Genomic DNA, 24803 nt, shown 5'->3' with positions numbered 1-24803 from the left:
ACGTTTTAGAAAAGTTACACAACAGAAGAATATATATTATATATATAATATATATATATTTTAATGAAGAGCTAAGAAGGACAAATAAAGAATGAAAGTTTCTCTGTTCTCCCCAGCTCCACCCCCTAGAGGCAGCCTACCAACAGTTTCTGTTCTTAGTTCTCCTGTGATCACCATTATCTCTTTGTGTAATAACATAAATGTGTCCATTCTATTTATTTTTTATCTTCTTCACCATGCTGCGTGGCATGTGGGATCTTGGTTTTCTGACTAGAGTCTTAACCACTAGACTGCCAGGGAAATTCCAATTTGTCCATTTTAGACAGTATCTCTTGTCTCCTAATATGAATGATAAGAAATTAGCTCCCTCACTCATACTCCCTCATCCCCTTTACTTGCTACATTCGTATTTTTATTTATGTATTTCTTTTTCACTAATTTCTTTTTAGGTCTTAGAGTGGTTGCCTTTGTGATGCTGAATTTGTCTCCAACTTATCAATTTCAACTCTCATACAGTGACACCTACAAGAGGGTTTTAGACAAAAACCAATTGATGAGTCTTTAATGGTGATATTCTAGGCCCTAAGTTAACCGGGTTGGGGAGGTGTTTGAGGGTTGGAAGCCAGGATGGTAGCCTAGAAACACCCAGGCTTCAGAGGAAGGCTGACAGATCCCAGTTCAAACTCAGCTTTGCCCCGCCTTGGTCTAATAACCCTCCAGTTTCACAACCTGAGTCTGCTTTCTCATTTGCAAAATGGAGTTTGAAGAGGATTCAATGAGATGGTGGGAACGTTCCTGGTGGTCCAGTGGTTAAGAATTCACCTTGTAATTCAGGAGACATGAGTTCAATCCCTGTCGGGGAACTATAGACCTCACATGCTGCAGAGCAATTAAGCATGTGCTGAAAATACTGAAGCCCCCAACTGCTAAAGCCGGAGTACCATGACAGATAGTCTGAGCTCCGCAAAGATTCCATGTACTGCCACTAAGACCCGAGGCAGTCAAATAAATATATATGTAAATATTAAATGAGATGATGTGTGTAAACATTTAGCATGATGTTCAATACAAAGTACTTTCTCAACAGACATCCTTTCTCTTCCTTTCTTTGCCTTCCCATCCTCCCTGCTTTCCCGGTGAGGCTCTGTCCATCAAAGGCTGGCTCTGGAATTTCTCTGCAGTGGCTTCCTTCCTGACCCTCTTTGGAAGAAGGTGGCAATAAGAAGGGGGTAGGGAGGCCTCTAAAATACAGCCTGTAGACTCAGTTGTTCTACCTTGATGACATGTTACACAGTGTGATAGGCATTATTATGATAGTTTCCTCCCCATTCTGTTTCTGTCTCCTGAAGGGTTCAAGAGCCCATTCAGGAAAAGGAACCAGATCAGAAGAGCCCATGGTTTTGTTCATTCATTAACTCATTCATTTAACAAAGATTTTATGAACTCCTCTGGTAGGCAAACATTATGCTCAATACTGGAGACTGGTGATCCAAAAAAGACACGGTCTCAGCCTTCATGGAACTTACAGTCTAGTGTAAAAATAAACATTAATCAACTAATCAAATAAATGTAAAACTGCAACTATATTTCTTTTCTGAAGAAAAGGTAAGAGGTGATATAGAATGTCTAGAGAGGGTATGACCTAACAAGTGGTAACATTTGGACTGAGTTCTGAATGATAAGTAGGAGTTAACTAGGTACAGGGGAGAGGTGGGAGTTGGCAGAAGGCACAGCATATGCAAAGGCCCTGTGGCAGGAGGACGAGGGTAAGCACCAGGGACTGGAGAAGGTCAGTAGAGCTGGAACAAAGAGAGGAGGGAGGGGAAATCTGCTGGTAGTCCAGTGGCTAAAACTCAGTGCTTTCACTGCTGTGGACCCAGGTTCGATCCCTGGTCAGGGAACTAAGATTCCACAAACTGTGCAGTGCAGCCAATAAATAAAAATTTTTAAAGAGATGAGGGAGGCAGAAGTGAGTCTTGAGGCAGACAGGGTGGATCTATCCACTTAGGGCCCTGTGAACCATGGTAAGAAGTTTTGTCTCTATCCTAAGAGCATTGAGAGTCACTGCAAAATCTTAAGCCAGGGTGGTTGGGCAGACTGACATGTTCAGATTTTGAATAGAGAGAGGATCAGAGGGTGCAGAAGTCCTGGAGGTCAGTGGGGAGACCACTGCTGTAGGGCCTGACTGGGGGAGGTATTGCTGGTGATAGTGAGAAGTTGCGGATTGGAGAGCTATTTAGGGGGTAATATTTAACAGAACTTGGTGATGGATTGGAACATGCAAATTCCATGAATGCCAATACAGGAACACAGGTTCATACATGGGACCTCTCTGAGCATATTTCCTCATCTATAAGCTGGGCGTTGTTAAGACTCTGCAGGAACACACAACACAGTCCCAGAGACGCTCAATGGCACACGAAAGAGTAATGCCCATTATTTTGTATAAGTCTCCTTATTTACATTCTTTCATCTCAGCATTGACCTATGCATGTCACCACTCATCAATAAGTTTGCCCAAGATAAGGGAACTCAAATTTCAAGAAAATAAAAACCACCAGGACCACAGGTTCATATCAGGGTGGGGAAATAAAGAGGGTGCAGGCTTGGGCAGAGGCGAGGGTGTCTGCCCTGCTGTCCCAGCCAGGCCTGGGTCCAGCGGTGGAATAAAATCAGCAGCAAGCAGGCCCCATCAGAGCTAGATGTTCTCTTTCTTTTTCTTATGTAAAAAAAAATTTTTTTGACCATGCTTCTTGGTTCTTAGTTCCTCAACCAGGGATGGAACCCTTACCACCTGCAGTGGAATGCCCCCTGGACCACCCTGTGTTTCCCCCCACCCCACTTCTAGGGAAATTCTAGAGGCTCCTTGAAAGATTGTACCAGATAAACTGTTTATAGTTTGATATCCTAATTTTTTAAATTAATGAATATGTTAGGGCTTCCCAGGTGGCTCAGTGGGTAAAGAATCCACCTACAATGCAGGAGACACAGGAGACTCGGGTTCAGTCCCTGGGTCAGGAAGATCCCCTGGAGGAGGGCATGGCAATCCACTCCAGTATTTTTGCCTGGAGAATCCCACGGACAGAGGAGCCTGGCAAGCTACAGTCCTTAGGGTCACAAAGAGTCGGACACAACTGAAGCGACTGGGCACACACCAGTTATATATTACTATATAACAAATTACCCCTAAATTTAGCAGCTTAAAACAATTGTTGAGTCGCTAAGTCATGTCAAACTATTTTGTTACCCCAGCACTGTGGCCTCCCAGGCTCCCCTGTCCAAGCGATTTCCCAGGCAAGTGGGTTGTCATTTCCTTCTCCAGAGTATCTTTCCAACCCAGGGGTCGAACCCATGTCTTCTGCATTGGCAGGCAATTCTTTACCTCTGAGCCACCAGCAAAGCCTGCTTAAAACAATGGGTATTTATTATATCAATTTCAGTACGTGGTTTAGCCGACTCCTCTGGTTCAGGGGTTCTCAGAAGGGTGCAAGCCAGCACAAGCCAGTGTTGTTGGTCAGACATCTGTTCCCTGCCATATGGACATCTCTAGTGGGCTACTCACCACATGGCAGCTGGTTTCCAACAGACACAGGGCGCTGAGAGAGGCAGAGGGACAGGTAAGATGGAAGTCACAGTCTTTTTGTAACCTAATCTAGGAAGTGACATCCCATGACTTGCTGTGCTGTATTCTATTCATCAGAGGCCAATCACTAAGTCCAGCGACACTGAAGGGAGGAGATTACACACACAGGCATGATTACTGGCCGGTATGGATCATTGGTGATCATTTAGAGGTTATCTACCACACTGAACTATTGTGAACGTTTTTGACGTTAGCAGAATTCTTCAAAAATGTCCCTTTTAGAAAATTCCCTGGTGGTCCAGTGGTTAGGACTCCACACTTTTACTACTGAGAGCTGGGGTTCAACCCCTGGTTGGGGAACTAAGATCCCACAAGCTGTGCAGCACGGCCAAATAAATCAAGCCCTTTGAGGATTGCAGCAGTATCTGAGGGGACTTGTCTCCTTTAAATGAAGATTAAACCAATGACAGTGGCCTCACCTTGACAAATATTGCATTACTTTCCTCAAAATTCTTTGGCCCTGCAGTGCTGCTGCTGCTAAGTCGCTTCAGTCGTGTCCGACTCTGTGCGACCCCATAGACGGCAGCCCACCAGGCTCCCCCTTCCCTGGGATTCTCCAGGCAAGAACACTGGAGTGGGTTGCCATTTCCTTCTCCAATCCATGAAAGTGAAAAGTGAAAGTGAAGTCGCTCAGTCGTGTCCAACTCCCAGCCACCCCATGGACTGCAGCCCACCAGGCTCTTCCATCCACGGGATTTTCCAGGCAAGAGTACTGGAGTGGGTTGCCATTGCCTTCTCCATGGCCCTGCATTATCAAGGGAATTATTGGTCTTTAGATCATTAAAATACAACTTATTTAGCTATAATTATTAGATGTGCTAGTGCTCAGTCACTCAGTCATGTCCGACTCTTTGGTCCCCTATGGACTGTAGCCCACCAGGTTTCTCTGTCCACGGGATTCACCAGGCTAGAATACTGGAGTGGGTAGCCATTTCCTTCTCCAGATAATCAGATAATTAATACTAAAAATTGTTCTGTAAATATATTGTCCCTCTGTTTCAGTTATTTCCACAAAACAAACTGTTATCGGAGAAATGGGTTTGCCTCTCAGTGGCTGTCAAGCCAACAGAAACAATCAAGCCAAAGACTGGAAGAAGGAAGGATTTATTACTATTTGCAGCAAGTAATACCCCACTCCAGTACTCTTGCCTGGAAAAATCCCATGGACGGAGGAAACTGGTGGGCTGCAGTCCATGGGGTCACTAAGAGTCAGACACGACTGAGCGACTTCACTTTCACTCTTCACTTTCACGCATTGGAGAAGGAAATGGCAACCCACTCCAGTGTTCTTGCCTTGAGAATCCCAGGGACAGGAGAGCCTGGTGGGCTGCCGTCTATGGGGTCGTACAGAATCAGACACGACTGAAGCGACTTAGCGGCAGCAAGTCAAATTATTACTTGCCTTGGGGATTCCCAGGTGGCACTAGTGGTAAAGAACCCACCTGAGCAGGAGACATAAGAGATGTGAGTTGAATTCCTGGGTGACGATGAAGATGCCCTGGAGAAGGAAATGGCAACCCACTCCAGTATTCTTGCCTGGGAAATCCCATGGACAGAGGAGCCTGATGGGCTACAGTCCATGGGGTCACAAAAGAGTCAGACATGACTTAGCGACTAAACAACAGCAATAGCAGCAAGTCAGGAGGAGACCAGGGAACTTTCTCAAAGCAGCCTCTCCCCTAACAGCAAAATTAGGGAAGTTTTGAGCTAAGGGTATATACATATGGTTTATCACAGGACTATTGTTGGACTGTCTTCTCTGTTCTGACATTTCTTTGTTCACTCAGGATCCTTGTTACCTACACCTGTTCAAGGGCAAGCATTGTGACCATGGGGTCTCAAAGAGTCGGACATGACTGAGCGACTGAACTGAACTAAAAGTGTTGGTCGCTCAGTCGTGTCCTATTCTTTGCGACCCCATGGACTGTAGCCTTCCAGGCTCCTCTGTCCATGGAATTCTCCAGGCCAGAATACTGGAGTGAGTAGCCTTTCCCTTCTCCAGGGGATCTTCCCCACCCCGGGATCGAACCCAGGTCTCCCGCATTGTAGGCGGATTCTTTACCAGCTGAGCCACAAGGGAAGCCCGAGCTGAACTGAACTGATACGCATATTTAGGAAGAGGCTTGAGCAGAAAATTCTGCATAGAATTAGGGCGAAGTTTTAGGCATCCAAGTCTTGGTGGATTGAAGTCAGGAGGGTCAGTATCATTATTCTGTCCTCCACCGGGGTGGGGGCATTAACTCCAGCTGGAGTCAAAGATAAATTATTATGTATATTCCTTGAGGAGGAACTAGGACTCTGCTTTATCACAGGACTATTGTTTGACTGTCTTCTCTGTTCTTTCTTTGTTCCCTCAAGATCCTTGTTACCTAGACCTGTTCAAGGGCAAGCACTGTGGCCAGGCTTAGGTCACAAGATGAAAGTAAAAGTCGCTCAGTCATGTCTCTTTGCAACCCAGGAATTCTCCAGGCCAGAATATTGGAGTGGGTAGCCTTTCCCTTCTTCAGGGGATCTTCCCAACGCAGGGATCGAACCCAGGTCTCCCACACTACAAGTGGATTCTTTACCAGCTGAGCCATGAGGGAAACCCAAGAACACTGGAGTGGGAAGCCTATCCCTTCTCCAGGGGATCTTCCCAACCCAGAAATCGAACTGGGGTCTCCTGCAGTACAGGCTGATTCTTTACAAACTGAGCTATCAGGGAACACAAGATAACTTCAGCCAAAATAGCTTCTCTCTCTTTTTTTCCTTCGGCTGCTCTGCACAGCTTGTGGGATCTTAGTTCCCTGTGTAGAGATTAAATTTGGGCCCCTGGCTGTGAAAGCCAGGAACCCTAACCATTGGACCACCACAGAATTCCCCACAATGGCTTCTCTTATGTCAAGAATGCCATTCCTGATTCTCTTTCTTCAGGGACTCCCTAACTTATCTGCTTACAGATATCATCCCAAAATTTAAAGGCTTAAAATGAACACATTTCCTCATGATTCTGCAACATGGGCAGGGCTTTGAAGGTGTAGCTAATCTCTGTTGGAGCGAGTCAACTGGGGCTAAAGGCGAACAATGGTTTAATGAAGCTACTCAGCGGGGGTGGCTGTGAGATAGCCAGACACCTCCTTCTCCCATCACAACCTCTCATCCTCCGGTCTTGCTCTCCTCCGGTGGCCTCTCTCTCCCTCAGGGTTGTCAAACTTCTTTACCCAACAACTGGTTCTAAGAGGGAAAATGCAAGCCACAAGGCTGAGGTTTGAAAGCCACGTGGCACCACTTCTACTCTGTCCTATTGGTCAAAGCAAGTTACAAATTCAAAGGGAAGGGAAAGGTAGACACCACCTCTTGGTGGGAGGAGCAGCATGCACTTACAAGGAAGGTGAGGGCCTGTCCACCATCGTTGATAGCGGTCTTTGTAGATAGTTCATTAAACCTACTTATAGAAACCACCAGACCACCATCCAAGACAAGGCATTCAGTGTTCCTTTTCTAGTATGGTGTTAAGGACTGCATGTTCTCACCAAACCACCCACTCCTAACATCAGTGTTTGGTACTGGTGCAAATAAGAAGGAAGCCTATAGCATAAACCCTGGCTTTCTCTTCCCCAAGTTCATATAGGGAGTGTGAACCACGTGGCCTAACAAAAAAGCTAACTCACCTGGACAGCTCCCTTGGGCCTGCAATGTACAATCAGAAAACAATATCATCTGGGGGAATTCCCTGGTTGCTTAGTGGTTAGTGTTCTGGCCTTTCACTACCATGGCCCAGATTCAACCCCTGGTTGGAGAACTGAGATCCTATAAGCCACACAGCATGGCCAAAAAAGGAGAGAGAGAGAAAAGAAAACAATACCATCTGGAAATGCTTTGTAGGAAGTAAGTCAGAATCACAGAAAGGGCCCAATATTGGCAGTCAAGAGACCTGAAGTGTAGAGATGGCCTCTGCTACATGCTAGCTCTGTTTGTCTCTGAACAAACCAAAGACCGATCTCTGGGCCTATATAGGACACACAGCTTCCTATATGTAAGGGGAAAGGCTTTAACTGAGATCCCCAATAGCTCTGACGCTCTCTGCCTCTCCATAAACCAAAGTTTATGAACCCACCCAGAGGATAGCTGGCTCTGTACATACTGCTAGAGAGGCTCTTGGGAGTCACTGAGGCCCTGAACAGGTGAAGGGCAGGGCTGGAGGAGGGAACCACATGCCACGTGCAGGGTGGCCTGGAGTACATCTGCAAGCTGGTAGAGAGCCCAAAACTAGGGCAGCAGTGGCCACAGACAAGCCGGGATGTCTGTGAGCAGTTACCGAAGAAGATTGCCACCACCCAGGGCTGGCCGGACGTTTGCAAGGGAAGCCCAAGGAAAGCCAAGGGGAACAGAGATACTGCGACAAAGTGGCTGGGTCGGTGAGATGAGGAGAGAATGTGGAAAAAGAAGTAATGCGGGGCTAAATATGAATGTGAAAGCTGTCATGATGTATTTTTCTCTTTCTCATGGAAACACTTCAAGCTCACCAAAAGAAACTTTGGTAATAATTGCTAAACTAGAAAAAAGAAAATGTTACCCCATATTTTCATCATTCAAATGCCATCACCTTTACCGCTTTGGTGAACTTAGTCTTTTTCCCTTCATGTGTAGCTTTTCTCTTTAGGATGTAAGAACCAGCATAAGGTAGTGTGAAAAGTGTAGGGTTGTTTTTTTTTTAATATATTTATTTGACTGTGTCAGGTCTTGCGGCACGCAGGGTCTTTGATCTTCCTTGCAGCGTGTGGAATCTAGTTCCCTGACCTGGTATCGAACCTGAGCCTCCTGCATTGGGAGCATGGAGTCTTGGCCACTGGCCCACCAGGAAGTTCCCAAAGAGTAGTTTTTGATGTCTGAGATACTTGAGATAAAATTCTGACTCTGTCGCTTTTTTCAGGTAACATTTATTGAGCACTCAGAGTCAAATGTTTTCTCTGTATTAACTCATTAATTCTCATACTAACCCTAGGAAGTCCCACGTTGTATACAAGAAGGCTAAGGCACAGAGGAGATAAATAAGTTGCCAAAGGCCACACTGACAGTAAGTGGCTGATGAAAGAGTTAAACCCTGTAATCTGAGTCTGAAGCCCACAAGCTGAACCCCTATAGCATCTTGCCTCCCACTCTTCACTACCTTACCTAGGTGGAGTTTAGTGAGCCTCCCTGCAAAGTAGAAACTATTCTCAGAGCTACTGTGAGCATTAGAAGGTCACAGATGTCATGTGTCTGGAACCCAGCAGGCATCTCAAATGGTGGCTGATCCCCACTTGAAAATCTGTTGATTTTCAAGGCAAGTTGATCTGAGCTGAGTGTGGAATTTCCAGCTGAAGTCAGAATTGAAAGTGCAGTAAAAGCACAGCGTTTATGTGCTAAAGCAGTGGACTTAGCCTGCCTGAACTCCGATCCCGGTTCCGCCACCAAAGTCACGTGACCTAACAAGTTTGTCCACCTGTCTGAGCCTGCTTGCTCATTTGTAAAATGGGGATTAAAATTAGTACCTACTATCTTGGTTTGTTTTGACTGAATGGGGCAATGTGTGGGAAATACTTGGGAACAGGTTTTGGGCATTATCAGATGTAGGTTTTTGTAATGGTATATATGATGGAAGTAATGATTAATCTGTAGTAATATTACCATAGGGTAAGTCTTCTGTGTTAGGATTTTTGTATGTATAAGGTATTAAAGGAAGCAGGAATCAAATCTCAACAAAATTCTTTCTTTCCACTAACTACACAATCATAAGCTTCATTCCCCAGCATATAATCCATGTTCCCCACCATGCCTGGGGCAGTGGAAAAAAACGGAAAATTCAGAGGGGAGACAGACTCCAGATTCCCACACCCAATACCCATACCCAAAATGTGTGCAGCTAGGGAATGTTGCAGTTAAGCTAAGAAAAAGGCTGAGGTTTGGCTACAGGATCTAGTGGGTAAGAAGACCGTTCCCATTGGGCTGGGGTTTGTTAAGTCATCGTGAAGGTGTGGAATCTCTCTTTTAAAAAAAAATTGTATTAACTTATTTTTGGTTGCGCTGGGTCTTCATTGCTGCGGGCCACTCTCTGTTGTGGTGCAAGGGTTTCCCACTGCTGCGATTTCTTTCGTTGCGGGGCTCGGACTCTAGGTGAACAGGCTCACTAGATGCAGCTCGTGGGCTTTAGTTGTTCCTGGCATATGGAGTCTTCCTGGATCAGGGCTTGAATCTGTGACCTCTGCATTGGCAGGCGGATTTCTATTCACTGTACTACCAGGGAAGTCCGGTATGGAATCTCTTTTGAGGAGAACATTAACAGGACCAACGCTGTTCTGTAAAGAATGGCCTTTAAGAGGAGTTCTTCACTCAGGAAAAGCAATGAGCCTGGTTTCAAGGAGTCCAGGGCTCAGTGAAGGCTCAGCTACTTTGGTGATCCGGAACCTCTAGCTTCCAAGGATGTTATTTTACTGAAACAAAGAACCAGCTCCTGACCAGGAGCACCCCACCTGGTGAGAGAGGAGAGAAATTCTGTGCTCTAGAGAACGCATCGTCTGACCAATGAAGCTAAGTCAGCTCGGACAACTACCCGAACGGAAACGTTAGTACAAAATGAGGAAGGGCCTCAAAACAAAAGGAACCACTAACCTGGCCCGGGGAAATCTGTTTCTCAACTGTAACTGAAAGGAGGATTTCCAGAACTGGCAAAGGTGGTAATAATCCAGCAGGCATCTGGAATTCCAGTTATCAAAGGGGCAGCCACACAGCTTCTGGGATCTCTTCCCGCCACAAGATGGAAATGACTTCCCGAGGGCTGACCACGACAGCGAAATCATTGGCGTCGGGCTTTCCCCCGTTTCTCCTCCCCCAGCCCCTTCCCTAGCGCCTCGGGCCTGGGTCTGGGAATGCTAGCCCGGACCGGAAAGGGAGTCGGGCGTCTCTGAGCACCTGACCCACCTTCGGGTGCCAGACGTCGTCGGCGCTTCCCGAAGTGTCTGGGCCTCCAGGGATAGGGGTGTACTTCTGGGGCGCATGGAGCCCCGCGAGGTTGGGACCGGGGCAGGGCGCGCCGGCCTCTGAGCCTGTTTGGGCACCAGATTGCAGAAGCAGGGTGGAAGATGGCAGGGATTGGGGGTAGGCGGCCCGGAAGCCCGGGCTGCCGGGGCGCACCGGGCGTGGGCGGGGCCGGCGACGCCGGGGTTAATGTTCGCCCCGCCCCGGCCGCACTGACTCAGTTTCACCAGAAACTAGACGGGTGGAGGTGCCGGAACCCCAGAGCACCCGACACCCGGGCGGAAACGGCGGTCCGAGCAGCGCAGGAAACCTGGACCGGAACCTCGGCAGGCCCGGCCCCACCCCACTCACCTGCGCAGGTAACCCGGGCCGAGGAGAGCCAGGAGGAGGCGGAGCGGGTTCGGAGCATGTCTGGCCCTTTGTTCTGCGCCGGTGCGTGTGTCCGGGTACGTGAGCTCTTTAGCCGTCCGACCGGCTGCGGGGTCACCGAAGTGTGTGTGGGAGCACCGGGCCCGCCTGCCCTTCTTCACTCCCGGGATGTTCGTGCTCCTCGGTCCTCCCATTCACTTCCTCCCGGCCGGCCCTCCTCCCTGGAAGTCTCTCGGCTGATCCGATGTCTCCTCCTCCGTCCCCTCCCTCTCGCAGGTCGCTAGCACCCTCGGAGCCCAGAGGCCCGCTCTTTGAAGGTGACCCCGGTGGTGAGGAGGGCGACGATCCCCGGGAGGACAATGGCCGGGGGCCGCCTCTCCCGGGCCCGCATCCCAGCGGTCGCCGTGTGGCTTCTCTGCGCGCTCGTCCTCCAGGGCGCCGAGGCCGGGCCGCCGCCGGTGACCCCCGGTCTCCTCACGGCCGACGGTTGCCTGAACCGCTTTACCCCCGGGGTGCCTGATTTCGTGCTCGACACGGACGCCTCGGTCAGAAACGGGGCCACCTTCCTGCGCTCCCTCACCGCGCGCCGCGGCAGGGACTGCGTGCACGCCTGCTGCAGCTCCAACGACTGCAATCTGGCGCTGGTGGAATTGCAGCCCGACGGCGGGGAGGACGCCATCGTCTCCTGCTTCCTCATCAACTGCCTCTACGAGCAGAACTTCGTGTGCAAGTTCGCGCCCAGGGAGGGTTTCATCAACTACCTCACGCGGGAGGTTTACCGCTCCTACCGCGAGCTGCGGACCCAGGGCTTCAGAGGTAAGGACGAGGGTGCCAGAATCTGGGGAGACTCACAAAAAGGACTGGTTATAGGGTCTTTGCGCGAAGCTGGAGGAGAGTCCCATTCGATCCTAACTCATCCTTAGAAGTAGGCATGGTATAAACAGTAAATAAAGAACAACCTACAGGAGGGGCGAGGGGGGAAGTCCTAGAGCCCAGGCTGGCTCCTGAATTCAGGATGTTGAGTGGGCGGGTGCTCTGGGATGTGTGAGTGGGAGCAAGCTCCTGGGGATTCCTACTTTGACCCCACTGGGCCAAATCAGGGAATGAGCTGTCTGGAGGCCACCTGATGACCAGATAGATAGATACTCCAGGCCAAGCACTGTGCTAGGTACCTTGGGGCCCTGTCAAGTGGACTGGTGAAGGCTGGGCTCCTCACTGCTGGGTCTGGGATTGGTTCTAGCATTTCTTGTACTCCTCTCCCCAGGTACTGGTCTTTAGTGGTCTGGGGGAAAACTGCCAGACCACCAGAGTCTAAAGAACAAGCCCAGTTGGGGATGACCCAACTGGGGAGAAGGTGGTACTGTGGACACAGTAGCCTAGCCCTGGGGTCCAGGTGAGGAGGGTTGCTGGATGAGTCAGTCCACTGGTATGTATACCTGGTAGGGGAAGGAAGTCAGCTGTCCAGGCAAGTGTGTGTGTGCATGTGTGTATACTTGTGTGTGCTCATAAGCCTGGCAGAGCTCTTCCTGCTTAAGATCTAGTAGCCAAGCTGTCTGCTCACCTTGTTTACTGCCAGGATAAGGGCAAAGTGGGGCCACGGCTCCTCCTCTTTCCTCCTGGGACTGAGCAGTTAGCTGGGATTGGGGTCCTTCCAGAGACCTTCGTTCCCCATCCTCTCCACCTGTTGTTCTGGCCAGGTGGGGCTCCAGGGCAGGGATGGGTCATGCTGATAACCTCTGTTAGTACTTTACTGTTTGCTGACTGCTATGCCACTCAGCCTCTCACTTAGGCATCATGACAACCGCCTCTGAAAAGGGTGCTATTAGTAGTCATTCCACTTTTTAGATTAGGAAACTGACTCCCGTCTTAAATATATACCATCCACAAATGGGACTCAACCCCAGGAAGGACCTCCTGCAGGGCTGCGCTATTTCTCACACAAGACCATCTCTCTGGTAGAAACCTGTCTCTGATCCAAGACAGCCCAGTGGACAGCAGAACCAGAGACTGGGGAGCCCAGGGCCAGGCTGGGGCTGGTTGGTCTCAGTCCTGGGAAGTAGAGAAAGGAGTTTCCCTCTCCAGCCTTTCCTCTTCTCCCTATCCTTTCAGAAGCTCTGGATCTCTGAGAAGAGGTGGGGTGGAGATTCCAGGAGGGGGACACTGTCTCCAGGCTAGGCTGGGCTACTGAGTCCCAGTGGGCCAGGGCCTGAGCGTATTTCACAAGGAAGCAGCAGGGAGTGTAGGTGGTGATGACCTAAGTGATCCGAGCTGCCTGCCCTCCCGGCTCTGACAGGACCCATCGGAGGGCCAGCACTAGAGGACCAACACCTGAAACTCTGGGGTCTGGGCAGGACGCTGAGCTGGACGGAGCCTTCCTCATCTGGGAACCTCCCCACCTCCTGACTTGCCTGGTTGGCACAAGACAGGACAGAGTGGGGATTCCTGTCCCATGAGGTGCTGGGTAGAACTTGGATTAGTCTGGTCCCCAGGCCATTTCAGGGCACCACAGTGTTTGGGGGAATGGGGGATGCTGTGTGCATGTGTCCAGGAGTCCATTCTCACCTGAGTCGCAGTAGAGAGGTTGAAAGTACAAAGAGGGTCAAGCCATTATGGCCTTCTGGAAGCTGGGCTAGGGTAGACCGAGGCAGGCAAAGTGGGCAAGTGCTCAGGGCTTCTGAACCTTTGGTTCTTGTACTGGGGGAGCCCTTCCCAGGGTGGGTTGACCTGTACCCCTTTCCCTGCCTGTGGCCAGGCCAATCCAGTCCAGATTACTGGGGCCTCCTAAACACCCTGCTCTTTCCTCCTCTCCCCTTCCCCTGCATTCCCCATCTTTGCATTGGAAGAGTGGCTTGGAAGATAGAGACTGCGTTTCCCTGGAGAGTCCTGAGGCCTGATGGCTGGGGGAGGGGCTGGCTTTATTGCTCCTCTGGCCCTTTGCTCTCTGTGGGTGGGACGTAAGGAGTGGTATCTGTCCAGACATCTGCCCCTTGCTCCTGGGGACTGGGGCTTGGAGAGGACCAGCCTTGCGTGTGTGGGTAGACATTGCTGATTTGGCTCGAGGTCTGATATGTCACTCTGTGACTTCTACCCTGGGGCCAGTGGGGCTAGCCTATTTCTCTGCTAGGTAGACTGCCAAGTAGTCTGTCTTGTTTCCCCTTGTGGACTGCTGATTACTTTCTGGAAAAGGCAAGGAGGGAGGGACAGGCTCCTCCCAGTTCACTGCCCCCTTGGCTTGGCCTCTCACCTCAGGGCCTGGGCTAGCTCTCAGTGAGCCCTCAAGCCACTGGGTTGAGGCTTGGTTCCTGGCCCTGCTCTCCTGGTCTTATAATGGAGGTTTCCTTTTCTCTTTGCTGTCACTGTGTGTCCTGGTCTTTTCACCTCTGGGACCACGCTCTGTGACTCCCCTATTGGCTCTGCTTTCTCTGCCTCATCAAAGAGAGGCAGGGACGCAGCCCTATGATTCAGCCTTCTATCAGTTGTTCTTATCTCTTTACCTTCTCTCCTTCCTTTGAACTCTTAGACTTCACTAACCTTCTGTGGTGCCTCTGTGAAGGGCAGGTTGGCAGTATCCACCAAAAGTGTAAATGCACATAACCCTCATCACAGTTCCACTTGCAGGAACTCATATTGTGGCTATGCTTAAACGTGTGTAAAACAACTTACCAGCCAGCCAGTCAACTGCACCATTGTTTATAATAGCAAGGAATTGGAAACAATCTCAGTGTCTGTCAACACATCCTATAATGTGTATAAAAACAGCTGTGGTGGTGTTTTAATCATAATATTACTAATAAACCCTGAGGCAGCATGGGCTAGTTTTTAGTAGGGAGGGAGGAAGGTAGGGAAGAAGGACCTAAATCAAGAGGGACTGATCAGATCAGATAAGTCGCTCAGTCCTGTCCGACTCTTTGCAATCCCATGAATCGCAGCACGCCAGGCCTCCCTGTCCATCACCAACTCCCGGAGTTCACTCAGACTCACGTCCATCGAGTCAGTGATGCCATCCAGCCATCTCATCCTCTGTCGTCCCCTTTTCCTCCTGCCCCCAATCCCTCCCAGCATCAGAGTCTTTTCCAATGAGTCAACTCTTCACATGAGGTGGCCAAAGTACTGGAGTTTTAGCTTTAGCATCATTCCTTCCAAAGAAATCCCAGGGCTGATCTCCTTCAGAATGGACTGGTTGGATCTCCTTGCAGTCCAAGGGAGTCTCAAGAGTCTTCTCCAACACCACAGTTCAAAAGCATCAATTCTTTGGCGCTCAGCCTTCTTCACAGTCCAACTCTCACATCCATACATGACCACAGGAAAAACCATAGCCTTGACTAGACGAAGCTTTGTTGGCAAAGTAATGTCTCTGCTTTTGAATATGCTATCTAGGTTGGTCATAACTTTCCTTCCAAGGAGTAAGCGTCTTTTAATTTCATGGCCGCAGTCACCATCTGCAGTGATTTTGGAGCCCAGAAAAATAAAGTCTGACACTGTTTCCACTATTTCCCCATCTATTTCCCATGAAGTGATGGGACCAGATGCCATGATCTTCGTTTTCTGAATGTTGAGCTTTAAGCCAACTTTTTCACTCTCCACTTTCACCTTCATCAAGAGGCTTTTTAGTTCCTCTTCACTTTCTGCCATAAGGGTGGTGTCATCTGCATATCTGAGGTTATTGATATTTCTCCCAGCAATCTTGATTCCAGCTTGTGTTTCTTCCAGTCCGGCGTTTCTCATGATGTACTCTGCATATAAGTTAAATAAACAGGGTGACAATATACAGCCTTGAACTCCTTTTTCTATTTGGAACCAGTCTGTTGTTCCATGTCCAGTTCTAACTGCTGCTTCCTGACCTGCATACAAATTTCTCAAGAGGCAGGTCAGGTGGTCTGGTATTCCCATCTCTTTCAGAATTTTCCACAGTTTATTGTGATCCACACAGTCAAAGGCTTTGGCATAGTCAATAAAGCAGAAATAGATGTTTTTCTGGAACTCTCTTGCTTTTTCCATGATCCAACGGTTGTTGACAATTTGATCTCTGGTTCCTCTGCCTTTTCTAAAACCAGCTTGAACATCAGGAAGTTCATGGTTCACATATTGCTGAAGCCTGGCTTGGAGAATTTTGAGCATTACTTTACTAGCGTGTGAGATGAGTGCAATTGTGCGGTAGTTTGAGCATTCTTTGGCATTGCCTTTCTTTGGGATTGGAATGAAAACTGACCTTTTCCAGTCCTGCAGCCACTGCTGAGTTTTCCAAATTTGCTGGCATATTGAGTGCAGCATTTTCACAGCATCATCTTTCAGGATTTGGAATAGCTCAACTGGAATTCCATCACCTCCACTAGCTTGTTTGTAGTGATGCTTTCTAAGGCCCACTTGACTTCACATTCCAGGATGTCTGGCTATACATGGACGTCACCAGATGGTCAACACCAAAATCAGATTGATTATATTCTTTGAGGCCAAAGATGGAGAAGCTCTATACAGTCAGCAAAAACAAGACCAGGAGCTGACTGTGGCTCAGACCATGAACTCCTTATTGCCAAATTCAGACTTAAATTGAAGAAAGTAGGGAAAACCACTAGACCATTCAGATATGACCTAAATCAAATCCCTTATGATTATACAGTGGAAGTGAGAAATAGATTTTAAGGGCCTAGATCTGATAGATAGAGTGCCTGATGAGCTATGGAATGAGGTTCGTGACATTGTACAGGAGACAGGGATCAAGACCATCCCCATGGAAAAGAAATGCAAAAAAGCAAAATGGCTGTCTGGGGAGGCCTTACAAATAGCTGTGAAAAGAAGAGAAGTGAAAAGCAAAGGAGAAAAGGAACGATATAAACATCTGAATGCAGTGTTCCAAAGAATAGCAAGAAGAGATAAGAAAACCTTCTTCAGCGATCAATGCAAAGAAATAGAGGAAAACAACAGAATGGGAAAGACTAGAGATCTCTTCAAGAAAATCAGAGATACCAAAGGAATATTTCATGCAAAGATGGGCTCGATAAAGGACAGAAATGGTATGGACCTAACAGAAGCAGAAGATATTAAGAAGAGATGGCAAGAATACACAGAAGGACTGTACAAAAAGATCTTCACGACCCAGAGGGACTGATGGACTGGTTAAATGTGTTAAAAGTGCTATGCAACCAAAAGTATGTATTACTGTGAATGATTTCCAGTATATATTAAGGGAAAAGCAAGATGAAGAACTTGCATGCTTATAAATTCAATACTCTGTCTCCTGATAGTCACACATACACACGCCCCCAAACTAGTAACTGAGAATACCTCTGGAGAGAAGGTTCGTTCATGTCCTTATGCTTAGTCATGTCCAGCTCTGCGACCCCATGGAGTGTAGCCAACCAGGTTTTTCTGTCCATGGGATTTTCCGGGCAAGAATACTGGAGTGGGTTGCCATTTCCTTCTCCAGGTCCATGTATTACCTAAGCTAAAAACAAAATTGAAGATTATAAAAGTAATAATAATAAAAAGTCATCCTTCTAATCAGGTATAACCTGCAGCATGGTGTTTTGATGTTTTGCAGCAAGTATGAGTCAGACCAGGGTTCAAATCCTAGCTCTGCTGTTTAGAAACTGAGCAACCCTGGGCAAGTCATTTAACCTCTCTGGTGTCAGTTTCTCATCTGGAAAGAGGAGCAAGAATGTGGTTGTGGCAGGATGGTTAGGCAGGTCGGCAATATAGATGGGGGCAGCAAACCTCCTGTGAATATTCATATAGTAAATACTTTAGATTTTGTATTGGTTACAACTGCTCAGCTGCTGTTGTAACATGAAAGCAGCCATCCACAATTTGTAAACAATTTGGTAAGGCTGTATCTTAATTTATAGACACAAATTTGAATTTTATGGGCTTTTCACATGTCATGAAGTATTGTTTAAGAATTCTTTTCAACCGTTAAAAAATATAACAGGTTGGGCTAAATGTGGCCTGCAGGCCATAATTTGCCAGCTCTGATAAGATACTACAGATAAAGTACCTAGTGTGTGCCAGCCACGCTTTTTTTTTTTCTTTTAATTATTTTATTTTTGGCTGTGCTGGATCTTCATTCCTGTGCATAGGCTTTCTCTAGTTGCCAAATGGGGACTACTCTCTAGTTGCAGTGTGACAGCTTCTCGTTATGGTAGCTTCTCCTGTTGTGGAGTGTGGGATCTAGAGCCCAGACTCAGTAGTTGTGGTCCAGGAGCTTAGTTGCCCCAAGGCATGTGGGATCGTCCCAGACCAGGGGTTGAACCTGTCCCCTGCATTGGCGGGCAGATTCTCAGCCACGGGACCACCAGGGAAGTCCTCTGAGCACAGTTTCCATTAGCAGCAGCTTTGTTAGTATGACTCCAGGTCTTTCTCCACCTCTGGCTTCTCTGGGGCTCCCACTGCACTCCTCTCCCTTAAATTCAACTTCTCTATGGCTGAAGCCACATGTTCCTGCTAGATCTGGTTTCCCTTCTGCCCATGCCCTGGCTCTCCGTTGCCAGTTCCCTAGAGCTTGTCAGGCACAGCAGCCTGAAGCATCTGCCCGTTGTTTCTTAGATCCTCCTTTCCATCTCTGTCATCATTCAGTTGCTAAATTGTGTCCAGCTCTTTGTGGCCCCATGGACTGCAGCATACCAAGCTTCCCTGTCCTTCAGTATCTCCCAGAGTTTGTTCACACTCATGTCCATTGAGTCAGTGAGGCTATCCAACCATTTCATCCTCTGTTGCCCCATTCTCCTCCTTGCCTCAATCTTTTCCAGCATCAGGATCCATCCCTAAGCTATCTCTTAATTCAGACTGCTTCTGTTGCATCTGCCTTGAACTACTGCACTGGTCCACTTGCTGGTCTCCTTGCTCCGTAGAAATAATTCTATTCCAGACAGATGGGTAAACAGCTGCTGCCGGGAGCTTAAGAATTCCCCTGCTACCCTAGCCCTTGGCCTTCCCTTAGTACTTCTGGAGCTTGATCAGGCTTTGCGGGAGGTCAGCTTCTAGTGCAGACTGGGCCTCCAGGCTTCTGTGCCACTATTCATTGCCAGTGTCTGTCCCCTTTCTGTACCATCAGTTGTCAAGTATTTGCATGTTAATCCTGTTTGTGCACATGCCCTGACCGAGTGTCCAGGGCCCTTGGAGATCTGGCCCAGCCCAGCTGGTCTCCTTAAAGTCCACCAAACCAGCCTTGCAAATTCCCCACTCCTTGTTTTGGCTCATCATGCTTTCTGCTATCATCAGCAACACAGAACATTCTTCCCCACAACCAAACAAAAAAAAAGTAAAAGAATTTTAAAAATCCTTTGTCTCAAAAAAAAAAATCCTTTGTCTTTTCTTCACAGAGCCTTGCCTTTTTCCTCTAACTTGCTGTGATCTTTCCTTTCTTTAAACATCCATTTCCTTGTCTTGTACATGTACCACAAACCCCTTCATCTTGGTGGGTCTTTTCTCTGGTTTTGCTTCCTGTGGCTGGGTCTTAACCTGCCTAACGGGACCATGACACCCTCAAGGGCAGTATGTCAGTTTCCTAGGGCTGCTATGCCAAAGTAGTACAAAGTGGGTGGCTGAAAACAATAGCAATGTATTGTCTCAGTTCCAGAAGCCAGACGTCCAAAATCAAGATGTCCACAGGGCCATGCTCTCTCTGAAGACCCTGGCTGAGGGAGGGTATTTTGTGTCCCCTTGTAACTGGAGGAGGCACCCTCTTCATGTGCCCGGTCATCATGGGACCAGGCTTGACACAGTGCTGCCCGGGAACTCTGTACTTAAGGCCTCTGTCTGGATGGGCTTCTCAGCAGTGATCTGGGCTGCAGAGAGAAGGGTGATGATGTTAATTACACATTAACTTATCTGGCATTTCAAAAGTGTTGTTACTCTAACTTTTAAAAAAATATATTTATTTGGTTGCGCCGCGTCTCAGAGGTGGCACGCGGGTTCTTTGATCTTCCTTGCAGCGTGTGGGTTCTTTAGTTGTGGCATGCAGGATCTTCAGTTGTGGCATACAAACTTAGTTGAAGCATGTGGGATCTAGTTCCCTGAACAGGGATCAGACCCAGGCTCCCTGTTTTGGGAGTGCCAAGTCTTAGCCACTTGGACCACCACAGAAGTCCCCTGACTTTTTAAAGCAATTAGCACAAGTACCTGCTTATTGTAGAAAATAGGAAAATTCCTCCTTCCAAATATATGTGTGTATATGTATGTATATGTATATATACATATATTTTTTTTTCCTAAATGGAATCAGATGGCAATGCATTCAGTTATTTGCTTCAGAAAGTGGCTTTACAACATTAGAATGTCTTAAGTGTAACATATCTAAATAGAGGACAAGAAGAATGGTTTCATTGCGAAATTGTATCTGTGTCTCACCAGGCTGCTGAGTCCTAGGTTGGTCTAGTTGCCACCCATAGGGCACCAGCCCCTCACTTGAGGAGGGATCCTTCCCATTCAGTGAGAGTTCACCTTACCTCACCTTCCTCCCAGGGTCCCGGATCCCCATGGCCTGGGACGGTATAGACTTGAAGGTACAGCCCCAGGAGCCCCTAGTGCTGAAGGGTGTGGAGAACACAGACTGGCGTCTGCTGCGGGGTGACACAGACATCAGGGTCGAGGTGAGACACTGGGTGGCTCTCGGACCCCCACCTCAGCTCTCCAGGGCTCCTTCCTGGGGCCATAGGCCCAACTGTGGCTCCAGGAGGGATGGGGTGGATAAAAGCCAAGGATCCATTTAATACCAAGACCGTCTGCTCTCCCCAGTTGGGGCAGGGGCGGGGGAATGGCTTTTTGGGAGGGCCTGGAGCAGCCCCTGCCTGACGGCCATTCCTGTGCTTAGAGGAATGATCCAGACCAGGTGGAGCTGTGGGGACTCAAAGATGGCAGCTACCTGTTCCAGCTGACGGCGACCGGTTCAGACCAGCCAGAGAGGACGTCCAACGTCACAGTCACTGTGCTGTCCCCTGAGCAGACGGAAGGTAAGGAAGCGGGGCGAGGAGGCCACCATGGGAGGCATCCCCCGCCCCAGTTGCCTGGCCCTTCAGACGCCCCTGACCAACTTCCCTGCCTGCCAGAATACTGCCTTGCATCCAGGAAGGTGGGCCGCTGTCGTGGTTCCTTCCCCCGCTGGTACTACGACCCCACAGAACAGATCTGCAAGAGTTTTGTTTATGGAGGTTGCCTGGGCAACAAGAACAACTACCTTCGGGAGGAAGAGTGCAAGCTCGCCTGCCGCAATGTGCAAGGTGGGCCTTTGCGAAGCAGTGTTGGGGCTCAGGTGACGTTCCCCCAGGGTAGGTGTTCTCTCTTCACGGATCAGGGAGGTGGGCATGGGCATACCCCCATCCCTAGGCCCCCTATCAGCTCATCCCGGCTGGGGCCTGGCCCTGCCTCCTCTCACTTCTCTGTTTTTCTCTCCTAGGTCCCTCAGCAGAAAGGCATCATCCAGGTGGGCTTTGCTGCTTTCCTTGTTTCCCTTACCCCTGCCAGCTCTCCAGCCGGTATCAAGTCCAGGCCCCTGCCCACACTGCCCTGGCTCTACAACTCATTCCTGCCCTCAGAACGGAGGCCCACAAGTGCCTCACCCCCTGCAGCTCAGGATCCTCCCATCAGCCTTTGCCTGTTTTGTGTGAGGGTTTGAGGGGCAGGGGTGGAGAGGGAACAGGGGCTGTGTCATGATGCCGCCTGGGGGTAGAGAGGGCCAGGTAGATGATGGACTCGAGGTATTTGCTGGCCTCTGCACCCCCACCTGACCTCACCCTCCCCCTGGCCTCACCCCTACTCAGTGTGTTCTGGCAGCTGCCACTCCAGCAAGTTCCGCTGCGCTGATGGCTGCTGCATCGACAGCTTCCTGGAGTGTGACGACACTCCTGACTGCCCTGACGCCTCCGATGAGGCCACCTGTGAGAAATGTGAGGCCTGGGGGTGGAGGGCAGCGGGCAGGGCAGGGCAGAGCCAGCCCACTCACCCCACACCTCTGCGAGGCCCTTGTCAGGTCTGCACCTCTGATGATCTTTCATCTTTGCAGACACCAGAGACTTCGATAAACTCCAGAGGATCCATTTCCCCGGGGACAAAGGTGAGCTCCTGCCCTGGTCTCCTGGGTCAGGGCTGAACTACTGTCCTCACTCATGCCATCAGTGTGCTGAAGGGGCTTGCTGTGGATACCAGGCTGTGGGCAGAAAGCTGGGGGCAGGGGTGTCCTGTGCTTTTCTTTCTGTGTTTGCTAAGCATCAAACACCTCCTGAAATTCTTATTTTTTTTTAGGCCATGCCACATGGCATGTGGAATCTTAGTTCTCTAACCAGGGGTTGAGCTCATGCCCCTTGCAGTGGAAACTCAGGGTCTTAACCACTGGATTGCCAGGGGAGTTCCAACACCTTCAGAAATTTAACCATGCCTACATATCACTGAGATGTTATTGATTTAACTTAATATATTAAAAAGGAAATTTCCGGGACTTCCCTGGCAATCCAATGGTTAAGACTCCACACTTCCAATGCAGGGGGCATGGGTTTAATCCGTGGTCAGGGAACTAAGATCCCGCATGCTACGCAGCACAGCCAAAAATAAATAACTGAAATTGGAGATTAAAAAAGAAAAAGGAACTTTCACATCAGTACTGTAAATGAAAAGCCACTATTATATGTCACAATTTGAGATTTGCTTTTAAAATAAGTATAATAAAACATATAATAAAAAATTTTAGCTGGATGCTGTTGGCTGCCAAGGTTCAGACTGAGTCTTCTTTGTTAGAAGGCAGACCATCAAGTGCTGGGGAGAAACCAAGACCTTGATACAGTCAGGAATGCTGAAAGAAAATTAAGAAATAGTTATATGAGTCAGCCTAGGGTAATTCTGGACCCACACTTACTCTCTTGCATTTATCTTCCTTGCTTCTAGCAGCACTGCAAATGGCCCAGATATTCCTGGGGCCCCCAGGGCCCTCACTGAATCACAGCCATCCCCAGCCTGAGGAGGGTCGGGGGTGGCGGGCAGCAACCATGTGGAGCCTAGTGGTGGCAGGGAGGTCCCGTGGACATTCACACCTTCGTCTGCTCCTTACCCTGCAGGGCACTGTGTAGACATGCCAGACACGGGCCTCTGCTCAGAGAGCATCCCCCGCTGGTACTACAACCCCTTCACTGAACACTGTGCCCGCTTTACCTATGGCGGTTGTTATGGCAACAAGAACAACTTTGAGGAGGAGGAGCAGTGCCTTGAGTCCTGTCGTGGCATCTCCAGTGAGTGGGGCAGAGAGGGGCCGGAAGATGGGGAGGTGAAAGGCTTAGCTGAGCATTCAGCTCTGTCTCAAGGCGTGGACTGGTCAGCCTTGTCGTCAGAGCACCTGAACTAAGGGTGGGAGAGGATGGCAGTGGGGTGTCTGGGGCACTACTGATGAGCAGCTGAGTCTTCGAACCTTTCATATTGACTTATCTCCCCCGCCTCCATTGGTTTGTAGAGAAGGATGTGTTTGGTCTGCGGCGGGAAAGCCCCGTTCCCAACACAGGTAAGCCTCCCGTCTGCCTGTCACCACTGAGTAGGTATCAACTGAAAGATCAACTCCACTCAATTGGTTGTGACAGCCTAAGCCTGTGTTGAGAGGATCCTGAGGTTGGCTAAAGGGACAATGGTGGTACCTGCCGGGGCAAGGGAGAGAAGGATAGAAATACATGCCAGGTCTGCGGGCCATCAGTGTCCTCCCCGTATCAGCTGCAAGTAGAGTGACCTGGAGCCAAGACCCAGCAGAATCCCTCCCACCAAACTCCCAGCAGAGCAGTTTCAGCTGCTCACATGCCCAGGGTCCTTATTCCACCACCACCACCCACCGCGTCCGTTTGCCTAAGTCCCTTTGATACAGAGTAGGGGTGGGCGTCAGGACCCAGCAGGCTCTGGGAGTGCTTCATCCGGCCCTTCCTCCCCCAGGCTCCCTGCCTCCCCCAGGCCCCGTGGAGGTGGCCATTGCAGTGCTCCTGGGTACCTGCATCGTGGTGGTGGTCGCCATTCTGGGCTACTGCTTCTTCAAGAACCAGAGAAAGGACTTCCACAGACACCGCCACCCCCCACCTTCCACCCCCACCAGCTCCAAGGTCTCCACCACTGATGACATGGAACACCTGGTCTATTACCAAACAACTAGACCCCTCTGAGCCTGGGCCTCTCCAGGGCTCTCGCCATCTCTCACCCGGCCCTGCTTCCTAGCCAAGACGGAGGCCTGGGCTGGGCAAAGACTTCGGGACCAGACTTCTCCAGCCTGTTTCCCAGGGCTGTTCTGCCTCCAAGGCCAGGGCTTCAGCTCCTCTTGGAGGAGTCTCAGCTAAGTCCAGGCTACTTGTTCCTGAGAAAGCTCACAGGTCTGCAAGGAGCAGAAAACCTTTGAGCCAGGAGTCCCAAAGAAATGGACCTCTCCACGTAGGATTTCAGAGGAAGTTGGAGTTTTGCTTCCTGTTCCAAGCTGCCTGCCCCCATCCCATGACCTTGGGAAAGGGCTTGGGACAGCATCAGAGGCTGGAAGCCCCAACCCTTTCCTCCACATCTGGCCCTCCCATTCTGCAAAGTCCAGGGCTCCAGTGGGCGGCGGTCTGGGGGGGGAAGGACTTCCCTGTATATTTTGTGTTGTACAGAGTTCCTTTTTGTTTATTTAATGCTGTGGGGGGTGGGTGAGAGGAGTAGGAAGTGGCTCTCTGGCCCCACCCCTTCCCCTGCCCCCCATAGTAAGCCCCAAGCCAGCCCGGCCTGCACATGGAGCCAGATCCTCCGCACCCACTGGAGCTCCCTTGTTTCCACGGGCCAGAGTCCACTCAGTGGAATAAAGTGATTTATTCTGTGA

General features: G+C 49.5%; 2 protein-coding genes across 19 annotated transcripts in view; one reads left to right on the top strand and one right to left on the bottom strand.

Moving 5' to 3' along the window:
• PPP1R14D (protein phosphatase 1 regulatory inhibitor subunit 14D) overlaps positions 1–11214 on the bottom strand; it is a 22641-nt gene extending 11427 nt beyond the window's left edge. For 3 of the 11 annotated variants that reach the window (XM_086321901.1, XM_086321900.1, XM_086321899.1), the window contains exons 1-2: positions 10991–11214; positions 9674–10134 (exon numbers count right to left, since the gene is read on the bottom strand). Coding sequence is in view for 4 of the 11 variants with exons in the window: in XM_086321895.1 (XP_086178021.1) it covers positions 10050–10134; positions 10274–10439; positions 10583–10707; positions 10991–11202 (588 nt within the window). In the remaining 7 variants the exon portion in view is untranslated. Of the gene's footprint in view, positions 1–9353; positions 10135–10273; positions 10440–10582; positions 10714–10990 lie in introns of those variants that run through there. The other 8 variants (XM_086321894.1, XM_086321904.1, XM_086321896.1 and 5 more) reach the window with 6 other exon arrangements.
• SPINT1 (serine peptidase inhibitor, Kunitz type 1) lies at positions 10854–24803 on the top strand. 8 transcript variants are annotated; one of them, XM_086321868.1, is made up of 11 exons: positions 10854–10998; positions 11285–11824; positions 20465–20592; positions 20814–20952; positions 21049–21219; positions 21396–21422; positions 21760–21885; positions 22002–22052; positions 23047–23217; positions 23436–23483; positions 23900–24803. In XM_086321868.1, the coding sequence occupies exons 2-11, from the start codon at positions 11368–11370 to the stop codon at positions 24121–24123; spliced, it is 1542 nt and encodes a 513-aa protein (XP_086177994.1). In that variant the 5' UTR covers positions 10854–10998; positions 11285–11367; the 3' UTR covers positions 24124–24803. The 8 variants fall into 8 exon arrangements, with proteins under 8 accessions (XP_086177994.1, XP_086177992.1, XP_086177993.1 ...); XM_086321866.1 differs by having other exon boundaries at positions 21049–21267; XM_086321867.1 differs by having other exon boundaries at positions 10854–11085.

The sequence above is a fragment of the Bos grunniens genome, chromosome 10 (genome assembly GCF_055505025.1).
Source record: "Bos grunniens cultivar Pamir isolate PY7600 chromosome 10, Bosgru_T2T1.0, whole genome shotgun sequence".
Classification (NCBI taxonomy): Eukaryota; Metazoa; Chordata; class Mammalia; order Artiodactyla; family Bovidae; genus Bos; species Bos grunniens.
This window is presented reverse-complemented; position numbering and strand designations above follow the sequence as displayed.